General features: G+C 40.0%; 1 protein-coding gene across 1 annotated transcript in view; it reads right to left on the bottom strand.

Moving 5' to 3' along the window:
• The window catches only part of LOC136885087 (serine/threonine-protein kinase 40), a gene marked incomplete at its 3' end in the record, with an annotated part of 40,133 nt that extends 27,302 nt beyond the window's left edge, over positions 1-12,831 (bottom strand). Inside the window, 1 exon segment of the mRNA XM_068229988.1 lies at positions 12,091-12,831. Coding sequence (XP_068086089.1) covers positions 12,091-12,451 — 361 coding nt within the window.
• Between the last annotated feature and the right edge of the window lie 6,685 nt (positions 12,832-19,516).

Genomic DNA, 19,516 nt, shown 5'->3' with positions numbered 1-19,516 from the left:
AAAGGTTAAATTGGCTGATGATGCTGGCAAGGACAAGTGAAACATATACCATAACAACTAATGTAAAATAATTATATCCTGAAAATAAGAATTATCTAGTATTGAAGAGATGGATGATGATAAATTACTTTTTCATTTAATGAATGCTAAGCAGTCTGTTGTGATCCCCTTGGAATTGGTTCCTATTCTTAGTGGACTGTAGTTGGTTTCCTGTAATCTCACCCGCTAGGTTCTGATGATCTTTTCAAGAACGCAGTTGAAGTGTATCGGGGATAGCCCATCACCTTGTCGGACTCCTGTTTTGATGTCAAAGGAATACGAGAAACATCCGTGGAACCTCACCTTGGATTTTGTATCCGTCAGGGTGGCTCTAATTAATGCCAACAGTTTCAAATCAACTCCAAATTAATTTGTTTAGCAGGACTTCCTGGTCAATGGAGTTGTACACTTTCTTGAAGTCCACAAAGACAGACATACACTGCTTGGACCTTAGTGTACAATATCTGATGATCGTTTTGAGATTTTGGATCTGTTCGGCTGTTGAGCGACTTTTTCTGGACCCTCTTTGGTATTCACCTATTTGATGTTCGATTTGTGGTTCCAAACACTCCAGGATGGCAAGTGATAGAATTTTGTAAGTCATGGATAGCAACGATCTTCCTCTGTAATTGTTGATGTTCTTCATGCTACCTTTTCTGTGTAATGAATGGATCAAAGCTATTTTCCAATCTCCAGGTAGGTCTCCTTGCTCCAAATTTCTTCTATTTGCTTTTGCAAGATATCATGTGATTCCTCAGGGGCATATTTCCATAGTTCTGCTACCACTGAGTCTTCCCCCGGCGCTTTGTTGCTTTTGAGATGGGCAATGCGGCGCTTGATTTATTATTATTATTATTATCATCATCATCATCATCATCATCATCATCCTAGTCAAACAGAAGGCGGCCTACCGCAGCGGACCAGACTAGTTTGCAGCGGACTGGCGTACAGCTGTAAATTTTCAGAGAGTTCACGCAGCCAACACTGGACAATGTCTCCAGAAGATACAGAGAAATCAGCTGATCTAGTGCGTGAGACACAGCACATCGATTACAAAAATCACAAGTAGTCTCATGGTTCTAATGTCATCATCCCTTGGTCGCCCTTTTTAGTCGCCTCTTACGAAAGGCAGGGGATACCGTGGGTGTATTCTTCGTCTGCGTCCCCCACCCACAGGGGTTGGTGGACATTTGATTTAAACAACAAAATGATAACACCAGTTCAAGAAATTAAAAAATTGAGTCGGTACGCATTTGATTGCGACTGCTTTCACACTGGTTCGCCCTGACTTGTGAGCATTCTGTGTGACTACCCCAGTCCACTTCCTGTTTGACAGAAACTTTAATGCCACTCTCGATCGTTCCAAAATGGCTAATTGAGAAGCCGGGGATGTTCGAAACGTGGGTTTGTTGTTTCATATGCAGTCAGTATAATTTCATGAAAGCTGACGATAAATGTTAGTTTCTTTGTAGAATATAAGTGTGCGAAGACTGAGAAGGAGAAGTTAGATTTTACACCGTAGACTGAGCATTTTAGTGGAATAAGTGAAAAGGCTGAAGGAAACACAATGGATGAAGAATGGACAGTTGTAAAGAAGATCAGTAGGGGCTGCAGAAGAAAGGTTACAAAGAAAGGAAAGATCAAGTAAGAATCAGTTACAGTGAGGTGTGAATGCATGGTGTGGTATACTGGGTGATCCCAACATTGGTTCCCATTTCCTTGAGGGGCATTTGATGGGAGATCGCTATCTATGGTTCTCATTTCACATTTTTATGCAAAAATATCTGATAACCTTACTTACGTTCACAAACCTATGTGGATTCAGCAACGTTTGAGCTATGCATGCATACCTTGTTTTCAAAATTGGAGCAAAACCACTAACTTTTACAAATAAATAAAGAGAGGAAAGTGGATTAGGAATGTACATCGTGACTAATTTGAATTAGATGATAAAACAGTAGTATGCATTTCATCATTTTGATCTTCTGATTCATGCTGTTGTTAACTGTTATGAAGCAGAGTACATCAAACTGAAGTTCGTCCAAGTAGGTTAAAGACATCAGTGGTTAGAGTCAATAGAGTTTTTGCATTCATGTACCTTAAGGGGTAAAGACCTATTATATCTTTATTGTCTGAACGTTTCATTACTAAGTTTACCATCACTGCGTGAGGTGCTGCAATGACATATGTCAACATATGTTTTGAGAGTTTCCAGAAGGGAAAGCTTAACATCGCCAGGGTCATTAATTGTTTTAGCTTCATCATTTCGGGTGTACTTTCCTTTCATAACGTGTTGAACTTCAGAAATTGCCCACCACTTTGAAACTAAGCCAACATGTTATGTTTTATAGTTCTCATGAGGCTGAATACATAGGAAATTCGCACCTTCATTTATGTTTAAACATTTAAAATGATGTTGTAAATATCATTTTAACAGTTTTATCATGTATTTCCATCAATTCAGTGATGTGAAACCCAAGAGAAAACGTTATTTGACTAAGTGAAATTTCTAAATAATCAGCTTTATGTTCTCTGTGGGGCTGTCCATCTATTCTAATAGAATATATGTTATTCCAGTTTATTATATGTGATCGGTAATTGTTGGCGAAACGTATACATATATGCAACAGTGATTTTCCTTATGATGTTACATTTATCATGTTAAATTACTGCCAATGGTATAAGTTATGTGATATTTTCGTGTTAACCAATACCAGCTACTTCAGTCGCCATATTTTTTATTATTTATTATTATTATTTGCTTTACGTTGCACCAACACAGATAGGCCTTATGGCGACGATGGAATAGGAAAAGTCTACGAGTGGGAAGAAAGTGTCCGTGGCCTTAATTAAGGTACAGCCCCAGCATTTGCCTGGTGTAAAAATAGGAAACTACGGAAAGCCATCTTCAGGGCTGCCGACAGCGGGATTCAAACCCCCTATTTCCCAGATGGAAGCTCACAGCTCTCTTAGTCCAACCCTTCGTAAGGGTGTAGTGGCATCACGCAACAATCCTTTTGGTGATCTTCCTCCAGGAGTCTCTGCTTTGGGCATGGTGACTTGCTTGCTGTAAGCTCATCCTGGTCAAGTTCTTGATCTGGTCCATCCATCGTAACGGTACACGTCCTCTAGGTCTTCGGCCTTCGACTTTTCCCTCTATGATAAGTACCGTATTTCCATTGCCTCCTGTTTTCTGGCAATATGACCAAAATATCCGAATTGTTTTGGGTTGATAAGGGTCGACAGTCTTGTTCTGATGCCGAGCTGTTGCAGGATCGATTCATTAGTACGGTGTGCTGTCCATGGTATTCGCAGTTATCTCCTATAGCACCACATTTCTAGAGCATCAATCCTGTGGCGATCCACTGTCTTCATCGTCCAAGTTTCTGATGCATAGGTCGCGATAGGGAAGATCAGAGTTTGCATGAGGGTGAGCTTTGTCTTGGAAGTGATTGAGGTGTCCTTTCAGATGCGAGTAAGTTTTGCTGTTGAATATCTCGCAATCGCAATGCGCTTGCGGATCTCAGGTTCACAGTCCCCAGTATTTGTGACAATAGATCCTAGATACTCGAAGCGACTGACAACCTCACAATCCGCAATTCTTGTTATGGCAGGTCTGTTGTTATTAAAATGGTCTACAATCATCACTTTGGTCTTTTTATTGTTGATTTCAAGACCATATTCTCTGCTTCACTTGTCTAACCTCCACATGATGGTTTCTAGTTCTTGATCATCTGTTGCAATAATCACAGTGTCATCTGCATATCTAAGATTGTTAATTTTCCTGCCACCAACTGTGATGCCGTCACTCCAGTCGTCGAGAATCTCCCTCATAATATACTCACTGTATACATTAAATAGGAGGGGGAAAAGAATGCAACCTTGTAGCACTCCAGCACAAGTAGAAAAGACGCCTGAGAGGTCGCCATTAACTCTCACTGTCGCAGTGTTCGAAGAGTACAATTGTTGGATCAGGTTTTTTCTGTTATGGTCTGTGTATTGGAGTCTGTCTTGATCAATCCTGGTCCTCCTACATCCATTTCTTCCAAGCCCCTTCTTAGGAGTTTCCTTCCAAGGTCACAAACCCTCCAAACATGTATGTATGTATGTCCAACTTTGACCAGTTAATCTATGAGGTCGGGTATGAAGCGAGATTAATTTTGCAGCGAGTTTTTTTTGACAGGATACCTTTCCTGACGTCAACCTCAACTGACGAGTTAATGAGATGAAATGAATGATGTGTTACTTGACAGTAAGAAGGGAGAGGGTGAAACCCGGTGCTGGCACATAGCCTACTCCTGTTCAAAGCTTAACGCCGCCATCCAATGGACAACTCACCATCAACAGCGACATATACCTTCACTTCATATGAACACTGCGGAGAGGTTTGGAATTGAATCCAGGCTTTAGGTACGCAATCTAGTGATTAGAAATTGTATATCACCACCTCTCCTACCCTGCCGGTCAACATTCTGATGATGTCAAAATCAGCTGCATTTCTATGTAAATGGAAGCCCATCAAAAAGTTAACTGAAATTTCACACTCTGTTCCAACACTGATGACCGATAGTAGATGACATTTCTATTGTAAATAGTCTACCTGATTTCAACGATATTCCTCCAGCCAATCACTTTTTCACATGTACAGATAATCTGTATATGTGTAATCTGTCAATACGGAAATTAAACTCATAAATAAATAAAAACCACTTTTTTATTCAACTCTGGACTTATTTCTAGTCAAGTAAGTACTAATTTTAATCACAGCAAGACTGGAAAATTATGAATATTCTAAACCTTCTTCCTCACAAAACTGAGTTTTTATTTTATACTGTAACATTATCTTTCTCATTAGTTCTATTCTTATGTACTACTGTTTTATAGATATGGCTTATTTCTTGTATAACAAACTGAAGATGACCTTAACATAGGTTGAAACATGTCCTTTAGACATAATGTTTACACAGGCCATTTCATTTAAGTGGTTAATATTTTATTGTACTGAACAGGCAGACAATGTAAATTTTTACTAAGAATTTTTAAATATATCAAAAAAGCACATGTCGCTGAGGAAGACCTCCCTTACACTATTTATTGGTGCCATGGTAAAGCTTTACAAACGGAGGTGCAAAAGAAAGGTTAGAAATCCATCACTGCGTAGCCCGTACGATGCCACAGCATGCTACACAAGCCTGCTAGATGTAACAACTTAGGACCGGCTAGTGAGAAAACCACTGATCTAGTCTGATTTGGTAACATCACTGGCTAGTGACAAGACCGTTGGCCTGTGGACAAGTAAAGGGGGTTTGAGCCACAAAGTGGCCCGCAGTCCTTTAGAATCCCCTGCAACAGCAGCTCGTTCTATGTTCGACAGTGGACAAAACTTAACAAATAATGAAGAAGTATCCCCTGGGAAATTAGCACATTCTATATTCGGCAGCAGGCTAAAGTTGACTTAATGAACAATTATTCAATGTTAACACTGATGCTTTCACAGGCCGTACTTGTAGACATGATATGGGCCTTTGCGCTTATGCCGTGTTAAGAAAACAAGGTGAAACTCATTATGTTTCACAGAGAACTTTGCCTTGCATCTTCAGAAGAAAATCTTGATTGTAGACTAGGAATTCTTCTGCAATAATGAAGGTTTGAATTTAAGATTGGGCGAAAGTTGACACTGTGCAGCCCAAAGTTTGTAACATTATAAGGAAATGAAAATAATCCAAATTTACTTGGAATTCCTTTTAGAGCAGAGATGTGTTCATTGCGATGTCTAGGGACCCACCATCCCGCCCCCAGAAGTACATTTACTTTTATAACCTAGTAAAGAACAGCACCCACCATCGTCCATGGCTGAAGTTGCTACTTGCATTCCTATTGGTCAATTTGAACAGAATGTGACATCATTGCCATCAATGCTGATAATTAAATTGCAATACCAACCCCGGCTGAATAAAAGGACAAAGAAAAAACACCATGTAAAGGCAACAATCGCTTTGTCACTAGCCGGACCTAATCAATCCAGACCAATCGCTTTGTCACTAGCCGGAGCTAATCAATTCAGACCAATCGCTTTGTCACTAGCTGGACCTAACCAATCCAGACCAATCGCTTTCTTACTGACCCAAAATATAAGTTATTTCATCTTTTGCACACTGTCCAACATAGAATGCGCTGAAAATGAAATGAAATGGCATATGGCTTTTAGTGCCGGGAGTGTCCGAGGACAAGTTCGGCTCGCCAGATGCAGGTCTTTCGATTTGACACCTGTAGGCGACCTGCGTGTTGTGATGAGGATGAAATGATGATGAAGACGATGCATACACCCAGTCCTGGTGCCAGCGAAATTAACCAATTATGGTTAAAATTCCCGACCCTGCTGGGAATCGAACCCGGGAACCCGGTGACCAAACGCCATTTAGCCATGGAGCCGGACATAGAATGTGCTGTTATTGCCCTACAAAACGCTACACCTAAAAGCCGCTTTGCGGCCCCCACCAGACCCCACTTGCTCGGTCACAGTCCAATGGTTCTGTCAATACCCAGACCTAACCAACTGGGTTGAGCAGGGTCAGCTATTGATTGTTTTACCGTTGGAGCTACAGTGATATGCTCGCTCATCACCAGGTGGCTCCCTGTATGCAAGCACAGCGCTCCAAGCGGGAGCTGACGACAACATTAAGCTCCAATTAAGATGTTCATCACACCCTGTGTGAGGAGGAGTAACAGACAGGACATCACACAAATCAGGGACGAATATGGTGGAAGAAGTAAATAGAAACTAATAAAATAAAATGCAATGAAAGACACCAGGATAGAATAGAACAGAGCTGAAGAATGAAAAGAAAGTAGGCTTATGTGGAGAAAATAAGAGGAGGATAATGATGTGAGACGGTGTGAGAGGCAGGGGAGCATACAGCTGTGCTTGCATACAGCGAGCCACCTGGTGGCGAATGAGCGTACCACTACAGCTCCAACGATAAAACAATCCTAAATTCAAACCCTCATTATTGTATTCCTCGCATACAGTCAAGATTTTCTTCTGAAGATGCAGAGCAAAGTTCTCTGCGAAACGTATAGAGTTTCACCTAGTTTTCTTGACACGGCATAGGCCTAACCCCAAATACCCATATCATGTCAACGCTAATTTACCTTTAGTATGGCATTACTTATTAAAAAATTGGTGAAATTAATTTGTTCCGTACTTAATATGTTCATGCTGCGGGTACAGCATTTGCATCCGGCACACGCCATGACACTTCCAAACTTCACGGTTCATTAATTTCATCAACTGTGGCAACCCTGCAGTCAGCTATGATGCAAGCTCTATTGGAGAAAAGAGCAAACTGCTCTTCATTACATGCCAGCCAATACAGCTAATAGAAACACAGAAAATGGCTGCATTTTGCTGACTTACACAGTCTCCACTTTAATTTTCCTATGTAAGTAAGAATGCTTCCAGGGGATGGTTGATGGGTGCCTGGCATGCATAAAAGAAGGTTCTCTCCTCTATGCTACTTCAGGTATCGTTTCACATCATTTTTACATACTTTTATCGTTGATACATATGCAACCATATTACAGTTAACTGCTACTGAAATGAAATGGTGTATGGCTTTTAGAGCCGGGAGTGTCCGAGAACATGTTCAGCTCACCAGATGCAGGTCTTTCAATCTGACTCTTGTAGGTGACCTGCGCGTCGTGATGATGATGAAAACGACACATACACCCAGCCCCGGTGCCAACCAATGATGGTTAGAATTCCCGACCCTGCCAGGAATTGAAGTCTGAACCCCGGTGACCAAAGGCCAGCACAGGCCAGAACAGGTGTTACACTAAGGTGTAATATTTAGACAAGTTAACCTGGAATCCACACATAGAAACATAACCCAGGTTAAGAACCTATTATATGCATGCAAGTGGGCAGTCGGGACAACATGGGGTCTAAAGTTGGCAATGGTAATGTGGATATACACAATGATCATTAGACCACTGATGACCTATGCAGAATGTGATATAGATGTTGATTCCCATAGGGAACCTGAAATATTTGTCCTGAATGAGTAAATTTATAATATCCGTTATTGGACATTATAAATTTTCCAGCCAACTCATTCCCGGTGGCAAGCAATAATTGCTTTCATCCACCAAATGAGTGCTGCATAGGTAATACCAATATAAATGGTCCGTTATTGGACATTATAAATTTTCCAGGTAACTCATTCCTGGTTGCCAGCGTTTCACCCCCGTGTGCTAAGATGGGCTCATCAGTTGGTACTTAGCACACCCACCAAGATGCGTGGCTAGTGCATACCGTGGAAAATTTATAATGTCCAATAACGGACCATTTATACTGGTATTATAAATTTACTCATTCGGGACAAATATTTCAGGTTCCCTATGGGAATCAACATCTATATCATCGGATGAAAGCAAATCAAGGAAAAGTCAATAGCAAACTAAATAGCCTTCAGAGAATGGCATGCATAGCCATAACTGGGGCAATGAAAACTATGCCGACAGAAGCCTTGAACACTCTACTAGATCTCCCTCGATTAAGTAACTTTATAGAGAGACAGGCTAGAATGAGCTCATATCGACTGCAGCAAAATGGTTGCTGGAAGGCTCCAAAGCCCAATCTTGATCACTGTAAAATTAACAGAGTAATAACAGGGGAAGATTTACACATGCCAGCTGATTATATGATTCCAAAGTATATCTTTGAGACACCACTTGAGACCCATCTGAGGATTGAGAAGGGAACAGGAGGAGGGATCAACGGGGAAGACCTGAGAGATCAATCCAAATGAGCCTAGGCAGACAAACTATAGTTTTCCAAGCTGAAGTGATAGCCAGCATTACATGCCTTGAGGAAAACCTGAAAATGAACTACATAGATAAGAAAATTTTCATATTTACAGATAGCCAAGCAGCCATTAAGGCACTTGAAACTCTCCGGGTTACATCCAAAATTGTTTTGTATTGTCATACACTTCTCCTGAAGCTCTCAGAGTACAATGTTGTTAAAATAATATGGATACCTGGGCATGCAGACCACCCCGGTGAAAGTCTAATGGGATTTATGGTTCCAATCTGTAGCTATCTTCAAGTAGTTTTCGTCCCCGATTTTAGATGGCGCTGGAGGTCATTCACAACGTGTAGATAGTTGTAGACAGGTTCTGTAGATGACACGCAAGTAGGCATGAAATGAGCGATATCAATAATTATAGGCAGTTTGCCTCGAAGTGAAGTATTTCAAGTCAAACCTCGATCAGTGGGCACTTCCGACAAAGAATTAGTCGTATCATGTCAAGTATTATGGAGATAATATTGCTGGATTGCTTTGAATCCGACTTTACCCAATCGATTGACCTTGTTCGAACTTATATCGATTTTAAGCGATAGTTCCCATATTCTATCCTCTTTGGTTCCCATGATGCTATGCTACAGTATTTGTGTTGTTTGAATTCCAAGTGCCCATGTGCTTGTAAAGTAAAACTTTGTTCCTTGGGCTTGTTTATTAGAAATATACCTTCGCCATTCCGCCTGAAATCCTGTATTTCCTGTTTGAGTACACCTCAGGGGCTGAGCTGAAAGCTGAATGGTTCTGTTAATGTAGTTCTATATATTTCCTGTCTCAGTGCATTTAATTCTGTTATTTTTATTTTCGTGTGGTACTTGGATATTGATGTGATACCCCATTCTCTTGCATATGGTGTGCTGTGCTGTCTTGCTTTTGAAGGGAATTTCTTATTTGTTATAATGTCAGCTTTGTGTTAATGTGTCAATCATTCATTTGAAGTTAAAGCTGCTTTGAGGTGGGAGGTTATGTTCTCATTAACATAGTATGCCATACGAAGTAGGGGTATCAGATCATTATTTACAACATAGTAAGTAGGTACTTGGAAATACAAATATATGAATTACAATGTATTGGGCATGGAAGTAGTAGAACTGCATTATAATCGATAAGGAGGGGGGCAAGGGAAAGGAGGGGCAAGAGGGGAGGGGGAGCTGTAAGCATTAATCGGATGTGCGTCACTGTGCCGGATGTTACTTCGCTGCTCTATCTGTTGATAATACCAGAAGGTATTGCACAAAATGCGCACTGTAGCACTATCTCTGATCGGGGACTGAAACTACTAGAGCCTAGTGGCTTGGTACCGAAATTTATTATTGAGTTATATCTCTATTCTATTCTATCCTCTTTGATGCAGACATAGAAGATAAAGAAAAAGCAGATAAACACGCAAGAAAAGGGTCAGAAACACCTTTTGTGGGCCCAGAACCAATATGTGGGATCTCTTATAGACAAGCCCGCATCTACATAGGTAAATGGGTACAAAAGAAACAAATGGAAAACCGGAATAATGCTCCAGGATGCAGGCTTGCAAAAGAACTAATAAAGAGCCCAAACAAGAAGCATACTACGGAACTGCTGGAACTTGGCAGAGAATATATAAGATGAGTAGTAGGACTACTGACTGGACACTGCCATCTTAAAAAACACCTATAGGCTATAGATTTGGAGTAATAAGAGACAATGTATGTAGGAAACAACGATGCAGAAGAATCAGCTGAACACACACTCTTTGAATGTGTGGCACGGGGAAGAATTAGGATTTCCACACTGGGATTACCTGGTGAAGAGAGAAGAAACATCCGAGAAGACACAATAAGGAGGACCTGCAACTTTTTCAAGGCAGCGGGTATAACTAGGTGGAAATGAAGGTAAACACATGGTAGCAAAAGATCTTCGAGGTCTATGCTAAAAGGGACTTTTAAAGAGAGATCGTAAATAAAGGAGGAACAAGAAGCAGAACTTCTCCAACAAATTTAGATGAAAGACAAAATTTAATTATACAGTAACAAACGAGCTTCTGAAAGTTGCAGCAATGATTCTCCCACTAATATAGGCCTATAGAGTTTGTAAAAACAGACAGTAAGTTACGTTTTACAGATCAATACCACTGAAATCCCAGATTAAATTTCTGGAACAATCCAGCTCATTGGCTGAATGGTCAGCGTAGTAGCCTTTGATTCAGATCGCCTCCAGTTTCAACACTGGCCCGGTCGGGGAATTTAATCTTAAATGATTAATTCCATTAGCTCGGCGACTAAACGTTCACACTGTCCCCAGCATCCCTGCATCTTGCACAGCACATGCAACACTGTCCTCAATCACAATTACATAGCACTTCCTATACACAACAGATGACACTCACCCTTGCCTGAGGATCTGCCTTACAAGGACTATACCAGACAGGAAATGAACATGAAATTATTGCCATTGATGCTTTCATGGCCCATACTTATAGACATGATACTGTATAGGCCTAAGCTTTTGGGCTTATGCCGTGTAGGAAAATAAGGTGAAATTCTTTACATTTTGCAGAGGCTTTCTTCTGATGACGCAGAACACAGTTAGTTCTCTGTAAGAAGCCTTTCTCGTGGACAGTCGAGATTTTCTTCTGATGGCGCAGAGCACAGTTTTCTGCGAAACGTAAAGAATTTCACCATATTTTCTTAACATGGCATAAGACCAAAAACCTATACAGTATCATGTCTATGAAATTATTATTTCTGTTACCCAGTAGGGCAAAAAATACAGTCGTGAATAACAATAATGTTATTCATTTCATATCAATTCTAATAACTAACAGTCTTGACACACAGCATCTTAACAGCTTGAGACAAATTCTCGGTAAATCTGTTCCAAAGCAACTCAATTCATCAGAGACTTTATTCCTAATCCATGATTTAATTGGAGACAAAACAGCATAATTTTTCACGTTAATTTTTATGCAAGAATGTATATCCCTGATAATAATCACATGCTATTGAATCTCTCTGCTCTTCGATGATTATTTACCTGTCATTTCACCTTTCTCAGACAATCAAGATTGAATGTTTCACTGACTATTACAACTTAAACTCATATGGTTGCACAACAAGCAAGTCAAAGTGAAATCTAAATTTTATTATCTAACAATGTGCAAGACCATGCAAATATATATCTTACAAATATTATAAGACACAGTGATTACTTACTTTCATAGGAAATTTTCTTGTTTTCCTTAATTCTGTAATCTGCTCGGATATCAACTTTCACCCGCTTAGATTTTGGGTGGTATTCTTCTTCATTCGACATCTCACACTCCGGCACCTCCTGCATAACTTCAGCTGATGAACGAGTTTTGAAGGGAAGGATACCTTTGTTATGTACTTCTTGAGATCCTGAGTAAGTGGCATTTTCACCCTCTTGAAATGTAGAAAGAATAAAATTTGTACCCTGGGTTGCATGTGATGAAAAGTTTTCCGCATTTTCTTCTGCAGAAGAACAGTCCATTTGTACTTCACTTTCTTCTATACGGACAGACGAAGAGGAAGACGAACCACCCTCATTATTCATAGTGAGGTTAAAAACTAATAAATTACGAATGAAATGTACTTCTACAAAGGTCACAAAATCATTGTAGCGGAATAATATTTTGTTCAATTATGAGTAATTTAAAATGTCTAATACATTGTAATAATCAAACACGCCTATCTACCCAAATTATTGATATTTAAACGAAAATATAAAGAAATGTTTCTCAAGTTGCAAGAGTTGACGACACGAACACAAATCAAAATAGCAACATTAGCGAGCAGATGCGGGTCATAAAAGACCCAATACGAAACCAATAAACATAATGTTAATAACCAAAAGGATTAACACAACTTCATTCAGAGAATTTCCCACAAAATTTGTTAAAAGATAAAACAATAACAAATCATAAGAGGTTATGAGCGATACATGACAACATGAAAGAAAGAACCAGGAATCGATATGTGTAGGAGTCGATAGTAAACTGAGCCATTCATAATCCTTCGCGGAAAACTACGCGATGACGAAGCATTATTTAGTTAATTATGAAAGATTTCACCATTTAGGCTCATATTTCTAGTAATAAAATGGTCTTTGGCCAGCAGAACAGGAGTATTTCTGGCTATTCAAGATAAATCGCCCTATCTCGAGAAATTTGGATTCGTAATGAGATACGATTTCGGTTTATACTTCGATTGCAGAAGCAGAAACAAGAGTTGAATCGAAAATATTCGATAGAAGCTAGAAGAGCCAGACGCCCAGACAGAAGATCAGAGTCGTCAGAATGAGGGACATTTACCACGGACGAAAGAAAGATCGACGAGATTTTTTTACAAGTTGCTTTACGTCACACTGACACAGAGAGGTCATATGGCGACGATGGGACAGGAAATATATATCAATATCAATCAATCAATACTGATCTGCATTTAGGGCAGTCGGCCAGGTGGCAGATTCCCTACCTATCTGTTGTTTTCCTAGCCTTTTCCTAAATGATTTCAAAGAAATTGGAAATTTATTGAACGTCTCCCATGGTAAGTTATTCCAATCCCTAACTCCCCTTCCTATAAATGAATATTTGCCCCAATTTGTCCTCTTGAATTCCAACTTTACCTTCATATTGTGATCTTTCCTACTTTTATAGACGCCATTCAAACCTATTCGTCTACTAATGTCAATCCACGCCATCTCTCCGCTGACAGCTCGGAACATACCACTTAGTCGAGCAGCTCTTCTTCTTTCTCTCAATTCTTCCCAACCCAAACATTGCAACATTTTAGTAACGCTACTCTTTTGTCGGAAATCACCCAGAACAAATCGAGCTGCTTTTCTTTGGATTTTTTCCAGTTCTTGAATCAGGAAATCCTGGTGAGGGTCCCATACACTGGAACCATACTCTAGTTGGGGTCTTACCAGAGACTTATATGCACTCTCCTTTACATCCTTACTACAACCCCTAAACAGTCTTGCCTAAGCCACGGACGAAGGAGGTCGCAGTGAGCTGTGGGTCCCAGGAGGGGGAGTGGAGTTCGAAAGTGTGGAGTGCTGGAAGGTCGCCGAGAAGTGGGCCGACAATGATTGGCATAGAGCAGTACAGAGTGACGATAGGAAGATGGCAGAGGAGAATGAAGAAAGAAGAAAAGAAGCCAGGTGGGTGTAAAATGGATATGGAGAGGAAAGGAGAACTATTGTTATCGGCAGCAGTGATTATAATTTTATTATGTATTGGGGGGGTCGAGTTGAACCCAGGCCCGTCATCTGGTAGAAATGAGGATAGGGAAAATATGGACGCAATCAAAAGAGCTGTAAGAGAGGTGTTGACAGAAGTTTGCCCTTTCGGGCAAATAAAAGAGATGATTGAAGAACAAACCAGTAAGATTGAAAAAATGGAAGTATGGATAAGAGAAAAAACGGACGACATAGTTGCACAGGCGAGAAATAACACCGAGGAAGTGGTAGCATTAAGGGAAAAAGTAGGAAGACTTGAAGAGGAGAATTGCAAGCTGAAAGCAGAAGTGGAAGCAAATACTTTATACAGAAGGAAGAAGTGCTTGTTTATTTATGGAGTGCCTGAGGAGTCGAGAGAAGGCAAAGTACTTACTACTTATAAAGTAGTGGACCTTATACAGGGGAAAATGAAAATAAATTTTAGTGAAGTAGATATTGACGATGTGCAGAGAGTGGGGAGAACTAGAGGCAACAGGCCTATAAAGCTACAATTGTTTGCAACGTTGATGGCGGATGTTGTGTTAACAAATGCGGGAAACGTCCAGAGGGAGAAAATATGGATAAAGAGAGACGTTGGAAGTGACGCGATCAGAAATGAGAGGATACTCAGAAAACACAAGATACTGGCTGTAAAACAGGGGCTGAGGGCAACTATTAGAGGTCAAAATCTAGTGGTGTCAGACAGAAGCTGGAAGAGGATCTGGTCTGCGGATAGATTGATGGATTTAGAGAAGTCAAGACAGGCCGAAGAAAAAGAGTGTAGTGCAGCGATTAGTGGAGATGATAGGCAAAATACCAGAAGTAACAGTGTACCGTGTGAAGAGAGGCAGGGAGAAATGCCAAGTGCTAACGGCAAGGAAAGAGCAGTGGACGGACAGTGCAGTGGAGAGGCTGAAGAACAAATGGGTGATGGGGACAAGAAGAGTGAGCAGCAAGAAGCTGAGAGAGCCGAGTGTAGTGGTGTAGTAAGGCAAGATCAGGGTAAAAAAGTAAGGTCAGTGTTAACCCGGGAGATTTTCGAGCAGAATCAGAGTTTTAGCGGAGGGAGGAATAGAAGCTTAAGGGACATGTGGAGAGTTGCGAAAAGTAATGAGGGTATTGTAACAAGAAGCAAAAAACAATAATATAGCGAGTAAGTAAATAATGTATGTATGAGTATATGGTATTTGTAGATGGAGATTTATTTGATGGTAGACGAGTGTGTGCTAGGGCTGAAATGTGGTGTTGGAAGTAGAGGTGGTATATGTTGAAATGTGGTGTTTGAAAGGTATGGAGAAGTGAGGGTGTACTCATGAGTAAGTTGTATCTAATGTGATGGTATATGAGTGGGTGGTATTTGTAGATGTTGAAATGTGGTGTTGGAAAAGTATGAAGATGTAGTGATGTAATTTGGCTATTTGTATGTGGAGTTGGTGTTGTATGAGGTGTTATGTGGTGTGGGAGAAGTGGTGATATAAGATAGTGGAAGGCAGAAGGTGAGTGTAATTGTCGGAGAAGTAGAAGTGGTATATATAGAAATGAGGTGTTGGAAATGTGGTTATGAGGTGATGTATGGTTTGGTATTGAGATGGTTTATTTGCGGCTGAATTCGTAGGAGTTGGGAGGTGGTATTATTGTATTGGTGTCTGGTATGAGTATTGAATTTTTGGAGTTGGAGAGATATGATTTTATTATCATTTTGTAAATTTTGGTTTGTTTGTGTGGAAGGGACGAAGAAATATGATGTTGGAGAGGTGTTGGTATATGATTGCCGAAATTTTTTGGAGATGGAGAGGTAATTTTATTATGGAGTGTTATGACGGAATGAAATGAAATGAAGCAATGTTACCGAGGATTTGTAAAAGTTGTGGTATGGTGGATTGGAATGTAATGACGGAATATTGTTGTTATTATGGCTGGTTTGGTATGCAATCGTGTAATGTTGCTGAGGTAGTTTATTTTGGAGTAGGTCAGGGAACAATAAAGGTGATGAAAATGCTGAAGGTAAACATAGGCATGGTTGGCCTGAGCACACCAAAGCAGAGTAGGTCAAACAGAAAAACAATGGCGGTGTGGGAATGTGCTGAGTAAGAAAGGACAGTTGGTGGAAGGTGTAGTCTTGCTCCGGGATCGCATATGTGATATTTTAAGTTTATTATTTACTGCAAGTAAGGCAAACGGTTCATAGAGGGAATCTACCGTTGGCCAGTTGATTATTAATATTATTATTACTTTATTATTATGATTATTACCATTATTTTATTATATTATTATTATTATTATTATTATTATTATTATTATTATTATTATTATTATTATGATTGACATCACTATTATTATTTTATATGGGGGTAGGGGGTATTTTATATTTAGTTATTTATTTATTTATTCAAATAATTATTTATATGACGTGATAGTGTAGAGTGGCTTAGGAATTGAGTATTTTTTAGAAGGGAAGCATGGACGTGCCATGGGGAAAAAAGGATGGCTGCCGTGGTGACCTATATTTGAAGGCACGTTTCCGGAGCATCTGATGGACTCCATGGCGCGCCCAAAGGAGTGCAGGATGGCATGTGGTTTTCTCTCCCTAGTCATGTATAAAGACGGAGTGGGGGTGGGCCCATTCCGAATGAAGAAGGGGGTGGGAGGGGCCCACGCAGATTAGAGTTAAGAAGATAAGATGGGAATAGAGGAATAGGAGAAGGGAGCGGCGCCAGTTAAGTGGATGGGCCGCATTGGATTGGTGAGAGGGAATCACATTGTCATCTGTGAGGATTATGGGGGTCCATAGTTAGACCCCAGGGAGAGGGCCGGCCATGTCATCGACGGGAGGGTGGCCTTTCTCTCACCAAGGGTGATGACATGGCCGGACAGTAGTAGTAGTAGTTAGTTAATATTATGCTCTATTGTGAACATGTATTGGGGCTAATAGCCTGTGTTGTTCATTAATAAATACTAATACAACCCCTAAACACCCTCATAACCATGTGCAGAGATCGGTACCCTTTATTTACAATCCCATTTATGTGATTACCCCAGTGAAGATCTTTCCTTATGTTAACACCTAGATACTTACAATGATCCCCAAAAGGAACTTTCACCCCATCAACGCAGTAATTAAAACTGAGAGGACTTTTCCTATTTGTGAATCTCACAACCTGACTTTTAGCCCCGTTTATCAACATACCATTGCCTGCTGTCCATCTCACAATATTTTCGAGGTCACGTTGCAGTTGCTCACAATCTTGTAACTTATTTATCACTCTATAGAGAATAACATCATCCGCAAAAAGCCTTACCTCCGATTCCACACCTTTACTCATATCATTTATATATATAAGAAAACATAAAGGTCCGATAACACTGCCCTGAGGAACTCCCCTCTCAACTATTACAGGGTCAGACAAAGCTTCACCTACTCTGACTCTCCGAGATCTATTTTCTAGAAATATAGCAACCCATTCAGTCACTCTTTTGTCTACTCCAATTGCACTAATTTTTGCCAGCAGTCTCCCATGATCCACCCTATCAAATGCTTTAGACAGGTCAATCGCGATACAGTCCATTTGACCTCCAGAATCCAAGATATCTGCTATATCTTGCTGAAATCCTACAAGTTGAGCTTCAGTGGAATAACCTTTCCTAAAACCGAACTGCCTTCTATCGAACAAGTTATTAATTTCACAAACTTGTCTAATATAATCAGAAAGAATGCCTTCCCAAAGCTTACATACAATGCACGTCAAACTTACTGGCCTGTAATTTTCAGCTTTATGTATATCACCCTTCCCTTTATACACAGGGCTTACTATAGCAACTCTCCATTCATCTGGTATAGCTCCCCTGACCAAACAATAATCATATAAGTACTTCAGATATGGTACTATATCCCAACCCATTGTCTTTAGTATATCCCCAGAAATCTGATCAATTCCAGCCGCTTTTCTAGTTTTCAACTTTTGTATCTTATTGTAAATGTCATTGTTATCATTTGTAAATTTCAATACTTCTTTGGCCTTAGTCTCCTCCTCTATCTGGACATTATCCTTGTAACCAACAATCTTTACATACTGCTGACTCAATACTTCTGCCTTTTGAAGATCCTCACATACACATTCCCCTTGTTCATTAATTATTCCTGGAATGCCCTTCTTGGAACCTGTTTCTGCCTTAAAATACCTATACGTACCCTTCCAATTTTCACTAAAATTTGTATGACTGCCAATTATGCTTGCCATCATGTTATCCTTAGCTGCCTTCTTTGCTAGATTCAATTTTCTAGTAAGTTCCTTCAATTTCTCCTTACTTCCACAGCCATTTCTAACTCTATTTCTTTCCAGTCTGCACCTCCTTCTTAGTCTCTTTATTTATCTATTATAATAAGGTGGGTCTTTACCATTCCTTACCACCCTTAAAGGTACAAACCTGTTTTCGCATTCCTCAACAATTTCTTTAAACCCATCCCAGAGTCTGTTTACATTTTTATTTACCGTTTTCCACCGATCATAGTTACTTTTTAGAAACTGCCTCATGCCTGCTTTATCAGCCATATGGTACTGCCTAATAGTCCTACTTTTAAGACCTTCCTTTCTATCACATTTTTTAAAAGAGCTTCATGATCACTAATACCATCTATTACTTCAGTTTCCCTATAGAGCTCATCTGGTTTTATCAGCACCACATCCAGGATATTTTCCCCTCAGGTTGGTTCCATCACTTTCTGAATCAGCTGTCCTTCCCATATTAACTTATTTGCCATTTGTTGGTCATGCTTCCTGTCGTTTACATTTCCTTTCCAATTGATATCTGGCAAATTCAGATCTCCTGCTACAATCACATTTCTTTCCATGTCGTTTCCCACATAGCCGACTATCCTATCAAATAATTCCGAATCCGCGACAGTGCTACCTTTCCCAGTCTGTACACTCCAAATATATCAAGTTGCCTATTATCTTTAGAAATGAGGCTTACACCTAGAATTTCATGTGTCTCATCTTTAACTTTTTCGTAGCTTACAAATTCTTCTTTCACCAGAATGAATACTCCCCCTCCCACCATTCCTATCCTATCTCTACGATACACACTCCAGTGCCGTGAGAAAATTTCTGCATCCATTATATCATTTCTCAGCCATTATTCAACTCCTATTACAATATCTGGTAAATATATATCTATTATATTACTTAATTCTATTCCTTTCCTTACAATACTTCTACAGTTCAACACTAACAATTTTATGTCATCTCTACTTGATTTCCAGTTCCCTGTTCCCTTATCACCGCTCCCTAGGCCATCCTGTTTCCCTGAATGTACCTCCCTATTACCCTTCCAAACAAATTCCCTAACTTATACGTACCACTGCGGTTTAAATGAAGGCCATCTGAGCGCAGATCCCTATCT

The sequence above is a fragment of the Anabrus simplex genome, chromosome 13 (genome assembly GCF_040414725.1).
Source record: "Anabrus simplex isolate iqAnaSimp1 chromosome 13, ASM4041472v1, whole genome shotgun sequence".
In the NCBI taxonomy this organism is placed as follows: Eukaryota; Metazoa; Arthropoda; class Insecta; order Orthoptera; family Tettigoniidae; genus Anabrus; species Anabrus simplex.
The sequence above is the reverse complement of the archived record's forward strand: the minus strand, read 5'-3'. Positions and strand labels throughout refer to the sequence as shown.